Source organism: Pithys albifrons, chromosome 9, assembly GCF_047495875.1.
Source record: "Pithys albifrons albifrons isolate INPA30051 chromosome 9, PitAlb_v1, whole genome shotgun sequence".
Lineage (NCBI taxonomy): Eukaryota > Metazoa > Chordata > Aves > Passeriformes > Thamnophilidae > Pithys > Pithys albifrons.
In genome coordinates, this window is record NC_092466.1 from 18,320,166 (window position 1) to 18,335,791 (window position 15,626).

Sequence of the window (15,626 nt, forward strand, 5' to 3'; positions counted from 1 at the left end):
GGAGAACTTCTTTACTGTTCAGGTGAACAAGCACTGGAACAGATTGCCCAGAGAGGCTGTGGAGTCTCCCTCACTGGAGATATTAAAGAACTGGCTGGATACAATCCTGAGCAGTGTGCTTTAGGATGACCCTGTCTGACCAGGGAGGTTGGACCAGATGGTCCACTACGGTCCCTTCCAACCTGACCCATTTTGTGATTCTGTGATAACTGATGATCTGCAGAGTCTCAGTTCTGAATGTATTTTTAGGTGGTTGTCAAACACTGTATCTATCATGAGCTGTTCCAAATAATGTGTAATTAGTTTTAGTACTACATGGACTCATGTTTCAAGTGAATTTAGTTAATGCAAGAAAAAACTGACAGAAATCAAGAGAAAAATATGTCAAAAGAAAGTAAAAGGTAGTTTCAAAATTATCTGCCTAAGGTTTTAATTTAATTCACTGTTGTGCATGTGGTAAGAAATTAACTAACTTTCAGTCACTTTTGTGTTGACATTAAAAATACTATTTAGTGACTCATTGTATCTGGAACCCAGTTTTTGAATTAAACACCATGATAATTTTGTAAGCTATTAGATTTTACAAAATCTAAAAAATTATACGTTAAAAAGATGTGAGAAGTGTTATTGTGCTTTTCTCCAGCAATAAGATCTTCTCAGTAAAGTTAAAAACAACACTATGATTGATATTCTGATTCTACACGTAGGCTGGAAGAAAATGAGTGAAGCAAAAGAACATTTGATCAAAAGGGAACAGAGAATTCAACCCATTCCAACTTTTGTAAACTGGACCCTCAAGTACCGTTTTACTGTAGACAGTATTTTATTGAACTGAAAAACCAAAATACTGATAAAGAACATAAATCTTTATAAGATAACAGAATAAGCAGTGGAATAACACTGCCTCTATTTCAAAAGCTGTTGCATAATAGAAAACAAGCAAGAGGGGAAAAGAAGGGTAGAAAAGATACCTCTGAGACACTTGTTTGCACAACTTCAGCATTTTATGAGCATCTTGCCTTCACCCCACCTACAAAAGCAGAACAACCTCAACACCATGCACTAATTTAGCCTCTCTGCAGCAGTTTCAGGTGCTGGGTAAAAAAATTAGTCCAGGCTGAGAACTTTGTTTGGTGAGACACCTGCACCTTAAGCCACAGGACAGCTCCAGAGGGGAGGCTCAGCCATGTAATTAGATCGGTCAAGTTTTGGGGGTCAGAGGCACTGCTCCCACTCTCACAGGTACCCTCAGAGGCACAAGCTCCTCAGTGCAGCCATAGCCTATTTGAAAGTGGGCTGACCTGTCTGCTGCTCCAAAATCCGTCCCATGATCTCATGAACCAAACATTCAGCTGGCAAAAATTCAGGTACTTACCATGCCATAGTTGCTTTAATTTACAGTATGTTTTCCCTAGTGGCTATAACACTAAAGCAATGCAGATATGAGAAAGGTCACTTTATGCAGGCTTTTGAAAATTTTTTCCTAAGTAAAATGAAATTTCAACAACTTTGTGAATTTAATATTAATGTGATTGAATCAAGCAAAACATTTAATTCCTATAAATCACAAATGACAAGAAAATATGACTTGCATGAAGTAAAAAACAAAACAACAAACCAATTGAAAGAAAAAAGGTGAATTTTATCCATCAGTACAAAGTTCTATAAAGATAAATCTAGCAACTTTGAAAACAAAATCTTGTAACAAATCTGATCTCATACTTTTTCTAGTCTTGGAGGACCTCTAGTTCTGCCTACTAAAACATACCTCCATTGAAAAATCCATCTTCATTAAAAGAGAAAAGTATATAAACACCTATGGAATATTAGTGTGCAGCAATGAATGAACAGGTTAGAGTAGAAATCATTGCAAATAAACCAATACTTGCTTTCAGAACCCCGACCTGCGAAAGCAATCCCTCTCTGACAGGTCTATGTGCTGATCGCTGCGTGGGTGGGGCTGCAGCCGCAAAAAAAAACCGATCCGAGGGACCAGGTGTTTGCCAAGAGAATGTAGTCAGGCAAGTTCCAGTTTTGAACAATTATTTTAATGAATCTCGGCTACATGGCATCCAAAGTGGGCTAGTTTAAAACAAAGCAAAACATTCTTGCCCGCAGTAGCCCCCGCTGATTCCCAGTGTCGCGGCTGGAGATGTCCCGGCGCCACCTCCCGGCGATGCGGAGCTCGGCAAGGCTCGTGCGGTAACCAGCTGAAGCTGAGCAAGGAACAATGTTCTCAAGATTTGTCTTAATCATTGCAAAAGTTTGGGCAGCTTAACACAAGTAGCATCTGCTGGTTTTTGCTCACACAGAAGGAGCTCTGCAGCACTTAACATCCTGCTTTGCAGAGCCTGCTGAGCTTTTTTGGGCTGAAAGTCAGTTTGAAAAAGACAGTTCTCTACCAACCTGCACCTCAGGAAGTCTTCCATCACCCCCACATCACCACAGGTGCTTCAAAGCTTAAGTCAGTCCAGCAGTTCAGCTATCTGGGAAGCATCACTTCCTCGCATGGGAAGACTGACAAAGAGATAGAAAACAGGGTAGCAAAGGCATACAGGCCTTTCGGAAAGCTTCATAAAAGTCTGGTGCAATAAACACCTGAAGAGAAGTACGAAGATCAGTGTCTACAGAGCCATTGTACTGTCTACTCTTTTATATAGGTCTGAATCATGGGTCATCTACTGCCACCACCTGCGGCTCCTCGCGTGCTTCCATCAGCGCTGCCTCCAAACAATCCTAAACATCCACTGGTCTGATTACATGACTAATGAATATTCTTGAACAGGCAGGGGTCACCAGTATAGAGGCCATGCTGATAACACAGCTGTGCTGGGCAGGGCACATCTGCAGGATGGAGGATCACCACCTCCCGAAGATTGTGCTCTATGGTCAACTCGCCACCGGCTGCTGCCAAGAGAGGAGCCCCAAAGAAGATATACAAGGACTCCCTGAAACAACACCTCAGCCTTGGCCAAATTGATTGCCATCAATGGCCCACTCTGGTCTGCAATCGGGACTCATGGAGACACACCATGACGCTGCTGTTTCCTTTGAGAACGCACACAGAGTCAGTCTCGAGGAGAAAAGACAATGCAGAAAGAACCGTTCCTCACCAATATCACCTAAAGAGACGTGCCACTGTGCCTTTTGCGACCGGACCTGCCTGTCCCGCATCAGCCTTTTTAGCCACCAGCACGCTTGCAGCAAGCATGGGTAGAGCCCTTCCCAAATGTTCGTTTGCGAAGCCTAGCCATGATGATGATGATCGCTCACAGCATGGCATGATCAAAAGGAAGAATTCAAAAGCAACAGTGTTGCTGTACAAGGCATTTTAGAAGCTTTAGGTGTTAAACCAGAAATATACCAGTATATACTACAGAAGAGCTGCACTCATTTCTTAACACTCAAAGTTTTGGGGGTATACAGCAGTTTGAAGAAAGCAACATAAACCCTTCCACACAGGCAGAGCTCTTATAGCACAATGAGTAAGGTATGAACACTTCCAAAGACATCATTACTTATAACAAATGAACAAAAGTTTCACACACAACCTTTCATGAACATCTCAACTTTAATGGAGTCAGAACAAACCTATACAACTATATATACATTTTGAAGCAAGACTAAATATCTATTACTTTCTACATACAATTATCTGGAATAATACAATGGAAATATGTAGGAAATACCAACACACTTTTGTAAGATTATTTTGGTATTCTTGATCGTAGCCGTCGCTTGATGATTAGATGATCACTTTCCTTCTCCTTTTGTTCTACAAAAACCTGAAAAAGATGGTATTAAGAGATGGTTACTCAGCATTTCTTCAGAGACAAATGACATACACTTCTAGACCTGTTTCACCCAGAATCTGTTTTCAAAATGAAATTTGCTTATTCATTGAAAGGGTGGTCAGTCATTGGAATGGGATGCCCAGGGAAGTGGTGGAATCACCATCCCTGAAAGTGTTCAACACATGCGTGGATGTGGCACCTGGGGATATGGTTTAGGGTTGAACACAGTGGGTTAACAGTTGGACTCAATGATCTCAGAGGTCTTTTCCAATCTTAACAATTCTAGAATTCCACTCCATTTTAAGTCAGAGGTCTCCAGGATAGAAAGACCATTTTAGTACATCATAATAAGCAACAAATACCAGAAATATACAAAATTCTATTTTTTTTTTGCTGGAACAAACACCAAAGTTCAAAACAAAACATGATCTGAAAGCAGCTTTCACTTCTAATCTCTAATACTCCTTTTGCGATATAGGAAGTGTTCAGAAAACATATTTTTAGCTTAAATTTCTATAGCTTTCTTTAATTTTTGCAGGATTCAGTCTTCCACTTTTTTTTCTTCCACTTCCTGCCTCTTAGCTCCTTTTGCTCTGCATTTCTATCATTTTTTCCGGTCCTATGGACAGCACTTTGTTTTTTGTCATATTCATTCATAAAATCTACAGAAAGTTCAATAGTGTTTATTAGTATGGCCAATTGCTTACCATATGCATAGACATAAAAGGATTGACAGAGTGAAGGGATATACTTCAGAAGTAACAGAGCAAGAGAATGCTCAGGACTATAGTTACTGTCAAAATCATAAAGTTGGATTTCAGAAACAATACATCAAACTCTGGCCTGTAAGACTCTTTATAGACTGGCTTGGATATGGCAACACAATTTAACCACATCCAGAAGGCTATTTAAACTGTGCTTTGAAAAACATGGATGTATCCACATGCTATTATCCCCAGGTATCAGTTGGGCATAGATAGAATTCAAAAATACCGTAGATGCTCACTTGTCCTTAATTGTACAGGCAGATTTTTATCTTTAGTGTTTCAGTCATGTCATTCCAAATCTATGGATCCCTTAATGATCGCTATTTCTATTCTCCCTCTATGTTACACTCAAATTAACTGCTACTACTGGAAAAACAAATAAAGACTTAATTGCTGTAGCAGAGGAGAAAGTAATACTCCACATATCACAACTAAGACATCTATGAATCCAAAGGTAAGGATATCTCCATGATTGCTGGATCACTCATACAGCAAATCAACAGTCAAACAGAGAAGACAAGAAAATTAAGTAAAATATGAGAAAGAAAATACCAAAAAGAATAGTTAGGTAGAATCAAGAAATAAGTTGGTACTTTCAAACCTCTTTTGCAACTTTATTAGACCTTCAGATCTGTTCTGTTTGTCTATTAGCTTATTTTACACTAAAATTACAGTAAAACACTACAGTGGAAAAAACAGTAACATGTAATCACTTACTGAAGTAACAGGGATATCTAGAGGGGCAGAAATGTCAGTTGAATACAGCTTTCTCTTAGCTCGTTTTGGCTTGACGTCGTTTTCTCTGACCTTTTCTGGTTCTGCAGACCTGGGAGAGCTTATTGTCTCAATCAGCTTCTTTGCTAGAAGACAAAGTTTTTCATAAATACATGCCTTACTGGTTCTGTGATCCTCAAAATTCGTTGATAAAGCAAGCTTCACTATAACAGTTTAAAAATGAAACAAATGTAGTCTGAAGTTCAAATACAAGAACTCAGTAGTAGTATCTGACTACACAGTTTTCTATGGCTGTAAGCAGTTTCTGGTAGCTTCAGATGCAAAAGCTGAAAGGACACATTTAAATAGCACATTAAAAATCAATCTCACTGGAAGTTAGACTTCTGAACTGAACAGACTTAACTCCTTTGTGCTGACAGATGAAGGCTCAATTTTCTCTATATATTTTTGTAGTTTTATCAAATTAATGCTAGCTCTACAAAGAGAGGAGCATATGCACTAGAAACAAATAAATCCCAAACAATACTGTTAATATAAAGAGGAAAAAGATACAGGACATGGTAATAATGGTTACAAAGCAGAAATCATTTGCTCAAATCAAGTATTTTAAGGATGAAATTCTGAGTAGTCTGAATTTGGTTCCCATTGCTAATAAACGTTGTCCTCATGGAACCAATATAACAAACCTAGAAAATTTTTAATGTCACACACAGTGACCATCTAAACTGGTTTACATCAGGTAAGTTAAGATGTACTCTATAGCGAAACAAGTTTTCAAGTTGATACAGGAGCTTATTTCAACTGTCCACATTAAATAACAACTGACCTTGTTTTAACCAAACAAACAAGAGTGTGATTCCTTGTGCCTTTTGCTAATTCTACATTTTTTTTTAAACACAGTAACCCAGAGATCATGTCTTACTGTGCGAAAGAATAAAAATATATTCTTCAATGGGAAGTCCTAGCAGTTAATCTTACCAAGGCTATACTTAAAGTTAACAAAATCCATTAATTGCTTCATATTCAGTTTAATGAAGTCTTCCAAACACTTTCATGAGACACTGGCTTTCAGGTTCTGAAGAACCAATCTTTCCATCACATATTCAACAAAAAAAATCTAAAAAGGTTCCACAGACATAAGAGTTCGCTTATAGAACAAGGTAAGATTTGGAGTTTGGATTCATCTCTTGATTTTTTTAGAGTAGCGGGGCAAGTTTCTAAAATTGCCTATACCTGTAAGTAAGTACAAAATAACTCTGACATTTTGAACCAAGTAGTCATCACTGGTTTTATGATATATATGCATATATTCACACTGCAGTTTTAATTCCTCCTGGTTGACCTTTCACAATTAACGTGAACTTCAGAACCAAGTTATCCCTGCAATCAAGAAAATCTCTTCTATTCTGCAATACCCAGAGAACAGGGAATAAACCTTATTTATACTGTACAAACCTTTAGAATGAATAATAGTAGGAGAACTTTGGAAAAAATCACCAATCTTCTGGAGTGTCCCATCTTTCTTCTTAGCTGACTTTTTACTTAAAGAAGATTCTTGCTTTCTTAAAGGGAATTCTTTTCTAAGAGACTGTGTAGTAGATATCTGTACAGAAATACAAGTTTATTCTTTATGCTGAAAATTGACTTATCTTCAAATTCAATTTAATTTTATTTTACTTCAATGTTATTTACAAGTTGACATTTTGAGCTCTGCTACTGATGGTCAGTTCATTTTAGTAATGATACCACTCCAGCAAACTATGTAGACAACCTCACTTTATACCCAGAAGAAAAAAAATTGTCAAAGTTTCACAGAATACATTTGAGGACATGAGTCATATAGGAAACAAGTAGTTTGTTTTTTTAAAAAAAAAGGCAGATTCAAAGTTGTACAGTATTTCATTAGACAAGATGTGCTAATTAGAAATAAAATAAGAGTACTCTGATGAGGCAAATAAATGTGCTACTTATGCTCTGAACCTGCCCACGTTACTACTATGGCATAAAATTATCCTTTTATAATTGCCACAAATATAGATAACAGAAACCTTAGTTTTACTTCAAAGACATTGCCTAAAACATCACTTTCTAATAGTATGCTCAAACTAGCCTTGATAACTATTCAACCCAACATTCCTCCCTTTGAATCATTGCACACTGCAGCTAGGATACTACACATTCTTGGCAAATACAGACTCTGGTTGGCTTATAGAGTTAAGTAGAAAGACAACCTAAGTGTTTAAGAATTCTATTCAAGTACACAGTTAAAGGTAAGATAATGCCACATAAGAATATTTGCTCCTCTAACAAGACCACCTTTACAAAAAAGGCTAAACTTCAAAAATGGAACAAAATCAAACCATTTTTTTGTTGCTTGCAGGTGAATCAGCCATAGCAGATTTTGCATTTCTCTTGTTGTCACTTTTCACAAAATCCTAAGAAAATGAGGAAATTAGAAGAAATAATAACTGTTACTGATGATTGCATAAACCAGAAGAAGCAATTCTACAGAACTGATCTGTAGTCCCACAGATCAGAGTTGGAGACAGAACAATTGGCACCAGCAGGGAGAGAGAAATATAAAAGGTAAAGAGAAAGTGCAAATTGGGGACAAGAGGCCAGAGTCTGGATCAGTTGAAGTCTATAACCTTAGTCAAAAAAGACCCGAGATCCACCACTTGGGGAGGGATGCAAGGTTTAAATATACTCTCTGTATATCCTCAGGATCTCAGTGAGAAATTGGAAGTTAAGGATTGAGTTTTAATAAATGATCAGAGTAATACACTGAAAAGCTGCATAACAAATTTTATCAATTGGTCTAGTTCACACCTCATTCATCTCCACACTCTTCCTTTTCCTTCTTGGCTTAAGCATTTTAACTGTAACTGGTGAAGTGCTGCCCTGGTGCTTCACCTCCATCTTATTGGGTTGAAGAGGCGTGAACTGGATTTCCATCTCTGGTTTTGGAAACCGACTCGTCTTTCCATCTTCTGTGGACACTTCAGAAGAGTCAAGGACAATTTCTGAATGGTCCTACAAGTATATGGAAATTCTAAGAAAGCAATTTTTAAAGTAACTGTGAGTTAATTAGTATAATACATATCACTTTATTGTTTTGGTTTAAAACCTTGGCAAAATGCCAAGTATAAACCAAAGCAATAAAGCTTTCCCAGTTTGCAGAGAAAAAAAAAAACCTCTAAAATTTAAAACAAGTTTATGTATATATACAGAAAAAGAAAATTGAAAGAAAATTACAATATAACACACACTTACACAAGAGTTAAATATAACAAATAATTCTTTCACCTTTCTACCCAACAGAAAATTGAATACCTTCAGAAGACAAGTTGCTGCTTCATATAGAAATATGCTATTTTATCTGTTTTAAAATAAACTCCTTTTCGTTTCAGCAAGTCCTGCTCAACTCTTGTAGGACTTTTGGAAGGACAGTTCTGTCTTCTGTTTACCCCCAACCATGACTTTTTTAAACCTCAGCTCCATGATCTTAACCTCCTCTAATCAGTGGCCTTAACCTCTTCTAATGAGAGTGCTAGCCTATTAGCCTATCCTCACAAGACAGGAGATACATATTGCCTTGATTATTTTAGCTCTTTTTCTTTCTCTCCACTACAACTTTCCTAAGAATTATTTAGCTTTCCCCAGCCCCAAACTTTACCCCATTCTCTTCAACACTACCATAACAGTTTCTCACACAATAATCACAGTAGCCCCACTCCTTTTTCATAACATCAAGTATTGTTGCTATTGGCTTGAAATAAGTATTTCAGCACTAGATGTTCACAACAAATCTCTTCTGCAACTGATTTTATACCAAACCCTGATTTTATGGTGATCTCTTAGATGCTATTACAAAGCTACATAAAGCAGCAACCCTCTTGGGAGCTCATACCTCAAAAGCTTTATCTGTACAGCACAAGCTGAATTAATGAAAAAGCAAGAAACTAGCCAGTAGACAGTAAAGAGATGTAGAGATGTATTTTGGCATTCAGTTGAGTTCTGCAGTAAGAGAAGAATCACATCTCGTAGCAGCTGGGAGAGGGACTGCTAGGAAATCCATGTTCAGAGCTGTTCATGATCAATTACCAATGGAGCCACATAGCATTAATTCTATTTAGAAGGAGAATGACCCCATTAGTGTTCATGAGGACACGAGGGTTCAGTGAGAATCAGGAGTCTCAGTACAGCTACAAGGCTTTTAATTTTTATTCAGAAAATATGCAAAATTGATCTTTTCCTTATATACATGTCAAATATTATTTTGCTTTGGTTTTAAGCGGGATGCAAGACACTGTTTTGTTCTTGTGAACCCCCATATGGGCTGGTAGGTTTAATTACAGAATTTACATAATTAAAGTTGAGTTGAAGTCTCCTTAACGTTGACATAAACAAACTGAGACGACATTACAAATATATTTCCAAATCTCTAGAACCTGGATTAGTTAATAAGTTTTCCCCTCATGTACAGAAGTTCTATAATATATATAGAGGTAGCATCCTGTTAATGAAAGTATTTATTTTCTGAGAGCAAATGTGAAAGAGAGAGAAAGAATGAGCAAGAACTCTGAACTGAAGACACAGCTAAGGTGCAAAGAAATACAAAAAAGTTTTGGGAGACACCCAAAACTACATACAGAAATATATACTGCAAAAACAACAAAACAAAGTTATTAACATATCATTAGTACATACTTTCTGTAAATTAAACAAACATACCTCTTTGCTTGCAGACTGATCAATTTTATCTTGTCCTTCCTCAGGTAAAGGTACTTCTGCCAAAGATGGAAGGCTTTCATGGTTAATGTGTTGTTTCAATTCCTTTATAAAATCATCCTTCTCAGCCAACTGTTTTCTTAGTTCATCTATGTCAACTTCCTTATCCTAATAAACAGAAAAAATTGCCACAAATTGCAGGACTGACAAAACAAAGTAATATATATCATGAGCATCGTTATGATTGCTTGGTAGCATCAGTTTTATAACTGCAGACTAAAACAGTCAGGTATCCAATAAAAACCCAATAATTTAATGCCTCTACGTAAAGTGAAGAAAAGTCTTGTAACAGTCTGGGAAAATGTAATGCACAAGTTTTTATTTTACTATACTTATTTAGAATAGATTCACCTCCCCTTTGTTCATTAAGTTCTTGGTGTTGTGAAAAAGACAACAAATGTGATAGCTGCTTCAGATAGCCAGCCCAAACTCACAATCAGAGTGCTTATTTGAACTACTAAATATTTTGAAACTCTATTTAGTTGTTGTAGTTTTGGATGTTAATGAAATTCTCTCCCTCCCACTACAGAACTCAAAGCTAAATGCCCAATCCCTATGAACGAAGGAGTAGCCCAATCACTTCGAATACCGAGTTGATGGCTGTGAGTTAGGGCTGGGGACTGGGAGGAGGAGGAGAAAACGGTAACTTTTTCACCAGACTGGTGAAGGGGCTGGCGGTGGAGCTGGGTTGCCCTGGTTCTCTCTTATTTTTTTTTGGGCCATCCACGACCCTCGCTTAGCCTCTGCGATCCCAAAGAGGGGCAGCTCGCGCCTGTCCAGCTTCCTTCCTCGGGAGACAAGAGGGTCAGTGCAGGATTTCTCTGTGCCTGCTGCCTCTGGCTCGGCCCCAGGAGCCGGCAGAGCAGTGCCGAGGTTGGCTGTGTGGGCAGGCAGGCACGGCAAAGCTCTGTGTCCCTCTGTGGAGAGGGGAGGAGAGCTTTCCATCTGCAAGAGAGAGACTGCATCGCCTGCCAGCTTCTTTGGCCTTCGTCTTTCCACGTGAGTGATTTGGCGGGGGGTGGGGGGTGAGTGGCGGCTGACCAGAGAACTGAACCACCTCGCTGCCAGCTGAGGCGCAGCAGCGACCCCTGCTTTCTGCAAATATTGTTGCACCAGATAAGCAACAGAGACGCCAACTCAGTTTCACCTAAAGGGCTTTGTTTTGGTTTTTTTTTCTTCTCTTTGTGGATACCGGGTAGTTGTTTGTTTTTGTCTTGGTGTTATGTATATGTTATATATATATAGTAGGTAAGAACAGTTATCCTTCTCATATCCATTTTCTAATTAAAGTTCCTTTTCTTAAATTTAATAAAGAGTGACATAGTTATTGAGGAGGAATCCTCTCCTCTGGTTTTGGTAAACAGTTTGGTTTCCCTCAAACTAAGACATTAGTTTATTCTGTATAGTTGCTATTAAAAATTCAATTTCAAACAAACAAAACTTTTCTTTTTAAATTATCTGTAAATGGTTTCAATATTACAATGTTTAAGAGGAAAAAATAGAGCCAGAATGCAAAGTGCAACTATATAGTTTTGCAGAATTAATGGATAACAAAAGCAAACAAACAAAAAAATCAGACAGGGAGAAGAGAAAGAGAATTGACCTTTTCTAAAGCCTTTTGTGCAGCCTGTTTCAGCTCCTCTATTTCTTTATCTTTTTGTACAGTGCTAGAAGCCAAACTCTTGAGCTGTACTTCCAAAGCTTCTACTAGTTCATCTCTTTCTTCACGCCACTTTTGAAGATTGCTGTCCTTCTCTACCAGCTGTGCAGCAAGTCTTTCCTAAATAGGAAAAGGTAGGTTAGAACAGAACACCACTTCTACACAGTGTCTGAACTGTTCTGATAGTTTTGTTTTGCATAGTTAGTAATATTTTATGGTTTTAGTAAACTTTAGAGCCTATGTAGATCTTAAAAGCCTCCCATAAAACTAGTTTCACTACAAATATGCAAAAGCAAACCATGTTTCAGTCAGAAAATCTGTATTTGTGTGTATACTCTTCGTGAAGGGAATTTTTTAAAAGAACTGTCACTCCTGTTTACTTGCTGAAAGATTTTATTAGTAGCAAGTCTCAGACAAGAAAAGTCACAGATAAACCGAAGGTAGTTCTACACTCCTAACATCCTCTTGTAACGATTGTAGGTCTGTCCAGAAAGTCATTGCTAATTACTTCTAGATGCAAATAAAGTTTTAGATTGTAGAGGTTCATATAAAAATTTCATATGCTTAAGAAATTACAACCTTGATGCAGTCCAGAGACTGAGTAAGGTATCTCAATTATTAACTATCACTAACTCCAATGCTAGTCAAAACCACAGCATATAGACAAAGTATTTTTACTCTGTATCTGGAAAATGCTTTTTCTAACCAATTCTTGTTTTTTGTCTTCCTTTTAGAATCTCATTATTTGCTTGGGGGTTTTCTTGTTTATTTTTCTTAAGAAAATCCAAGCAACAGATCTTATTTTCCAAAGTGAGTTTTCTTAGCTCCAGTAAGGCACAATTCCTTTAAGCATAGGTTATTTACAGGTGTTTTACACACAATATGAAATCTGAAGACTTCATAATGAGATGATAGTGATAAGACAGAAAGGAACAGGCATGGTAACTTCCATTACGTACTAAGTTTTTTCATTTTATGATTCTCCTATTTTTCCCTTTTCCTACTGAGAAGATCTCATGTAGGCTTTGCCACATGAGAAAGTAAGGAACTCTGACAAAGGCCAGCTACTTCAAGTGCCCACACTGTTAACACATGGTGAGATTTGCTCTGTACTAAAGCCTAGAGGACTAAAGGTCTCTGAGACATCAAGTAACATACAATTTCTGCTTGTTGCTTTACATGACGTTCTCTATCCTCCACAAACTTTCTCATTTCTCTGTTGTGACGGCTCTCAGCTTCTTTTACTTGATTTATGAGTCCCATTTTTTCCTCAAGCCACTTCCTTCTATCAGTTTGATACTTTGCCTCATTTGCCTATTTTGATGAAATGAGAAATAAAACCATAAGTAGAGATTAAAAAAAAAAAAAGACTTAAAATTCAGAATATCATTGAATGGATTAATTTCAAAAACATAACAGATATACTAGCACAGTTTTATTCCAGCATATTCCCAGGTGCAAGTATTACATTCTCATCTGTTCTTCACTACTGAAAAAAATTTTCAATTTTCCGCATTTCTTACTCAGACTGGCAAATCTTCATAGAACAGAGGGGCTTTTCCTCAAAATGTTCTGGGTATGTCATAAACACTATAAACCACCAAAAGTAATGGTAAAGAGACCTTTTTAACTTTAAAATCCCCAATCTTTCATGGACAGGTTAGAAAACTAACCTCTACTTCATGACTGAAAGCCAAAGAATATAGTACAACTTAAATGGTAGGCAGAGATAGCACATACTCAAGAATGTCACTTCAATCCATGGCAACTTTGCCTCTTTTTCTATCACATTCAAAACTCTTGTCAGACATTCTACCACATAAAACAAAAGGTATCTGTAAAGTTGCTTAGAAAAGAAGTTTCTATTCTAATCCAGTAAGAATCAGAAATAAGTCCTCAGCCTCACAGGAAGGGCGTACAGGTCACACAGCAAGCACAAGATCTTGAGGGAGTTTGATTTAGCAACTGACAGGAAAGATATTTGGAATGGATGTAAGGAATTGGATCAAGACAACTAAGAGGAGACCAGCTATAGAAGCACCTTGCATGGTAGTAGTATAATGTAGGGGAGGGTGCACTTCATTTTGGGGCATCAGTGATGCCATATATTACAAAAACACTGCATCCAGACTTCACTGGTGCACTGCAGCTTCCAGAGCATGTTACCAGTGCAACAATCGGACATATCATGCCCTACCTTTTGAAGATAATGACACAAAAAAATTTTGGCTCCTAAATGGAAGTTATAGTTTTAAAACTGAGTACTGTGAATTATTCTGTTATATTTTACCTTCAGTTCTTCTTGCAGCTTTATTAGTTCCTCATTTTCATTTATGGTTTTCTCCTCATTTTTGCTCATCTTTTGCTGCCAGTCACTATTGCTCTGGCTATTCAGCTCTCTGTATTTCTCCTTATAGGCTTCCAGTTCTAGTCAGAACACAAAATGAGTTTACATTGAAATGACATAGTTTTGAACACATATTTGACCATGTTCACATCCTTCTACTAAAGTTACTTGGGTTTATCAGCTGTGATCACAAACAGACAACAGAAGCCTTTTAAAAAATTGCTATGTGTTACATGAAAGTAATGCCTAAATAACAACTAACAAGTAAAACCAGAAATCTAAAGCAGCTATCACAACACACATTCAAAATAATTTTGCCTCCCTGCTCCCTTTCCATGAAGAGATTACCCAAAACTAATCTGTTGATCTCTTCTAATTTGGCTTCAAGCACTTGATCTTGTTCAATCTGAGTCTCTTCTTGTTCTTTTAATGTCATCCGCATATCTTCAATTATTTTTTCCTTTGCACACAGATCTGAAAATTTGAAAATTAATTTACAGATAAGCCTCCTCCTGGATCCCACCATTGTCTCCCAAAGTGCCTTAATTGCAAGTTGTTTCCCCATTTCCCAAGATCAAAAGCTCAATTAAAAAGACATAAAGCATCTCTACTGAACTAGGCAAATCTAAAATTCTTAAGTGATTCTATTCTCATCAACTTGATTTAGATGTGTTTCAGTGTTAAATGTCAGACTATGGCTACTAGAAACTAACCATTGTTCAACTACTAAATGTTAATCAAATCTGCAGAAACTAATATTGTGCTAGTTTTCATGCTTTTGTTAAAATAGACAACTAAAATGGCAAATAAACCCCAACACTTCATAAGTTAACACTGATACTTTCTCCAAGGCTTATGTTTCTTATTCTGAGGTTGTTTCTTTGCTTACAAATATATAACTATTCAATAAAAAATGTTTCCTGACTGTAAGATTTTAATGTCTGTGTTGGAGTCTCTCAGTATTCTAAAATATAAATATACAAGACTCTCCAAATTTGTTAACATGACCACTCATTATGTTGAGACTCCACACACACAAAAAAAATGGAACAGTAACAGCTTTTTCTGACCTTTATGTGTTTTCTCATATTGTTTGGAGATTTCTTCCAGCTTTGACTCCTCCTAAATACCATATTGAAAGCAAATTAAAGAACACATTTTGAAAGAAACAAATACATATGCTAGAAATTAGTGGGTTTTCATTCTGAATTTAATAAATAAAAAGCTATTTAAGTGTATATATAATAAAAGTATTTAAGACAAACAGTCCAAATAAATAAGTTCTTCATATAATATAAAGCAGCATTCAAGCTGTTTAAAAATAAAGACATTATGAGTAACATATCTAAGTGTCACTAATCAGAAACTCTGCAGGTATTAAGTATGTATTTACTAGGCAGATTGTCAGACTGTTTTAAATAATGTCCTGTGTAAGAATTTCTTTAAACATTTTTCATTCACCCGTTAAAACTAATTTCAGCTGGCTGCTCTTTTACCCCAACTTATATAAGCTTTCTCCATCTGCTTAGGAA

General features: G+C 37.0%; 1 protein-coding gene across 4 annotated transcripts in view; it reads right to left on the reverse strand.

Annotated features, from left to right (window-relative positions):
* Positions 1-3,558: 3,558 nt before the first annotated feature.
* The window catches only part of KIF20B (kinesin family member 20B), a 39,777-nt gene continuing 27,709 nt past the window's right edge, over positions 3,559-15,626 (reverse strand). For 2 of the 4 annotated variants that reach the window (XM_071563232.1, XM_071563231.1), the window contains exons 23-33: positions 15,165-15,216; positions 14,443-14,568; positions 14,038-14,174; positions 12,906-13,061; positions 11,691-11,867; positions 10,031-10,195; positions 8,126-8,329; positions 7,657-7,731; positions 6,752-6,899; positions 5,279-5,421; positions 3,559-3,785 (exon numbers count right to left, since the gene is read on the reverse strand). In XM_071563232.1, the coding sequence (XP_071419333.1) occupies positions 3,708-3,785; positions 5,279-5,421; positions 6,752-6,899; positions 7,657-7,731; positions 8,126-8,329; positions 10,031-10,195; positions 11,691-11,867; positions 12,906-13,061; positions 14,038-14,174; positions 14,443-14,568; positions 15,165-15,216 (1,461 nt within the window). In that variant the 3' untranslated portion in view covers positions 3,559-3,707. The remainder of the gene's footprint in view (positions 3,786-5,278; positions 5,422-6,751; positions 6,900-7,656; positions 7,732-8,125; positions 8,330-10,030; positions 10,196-11,690; positions 11,868-12,905; positions 13,062-14,037; positions 14,175-14,442; positions 14,569-15,164; positions 15,217-15,626) is intronic. The other 2 variants (XM_071563233.1, XM_071563234.1) reach the window with 2 other exon arrangements.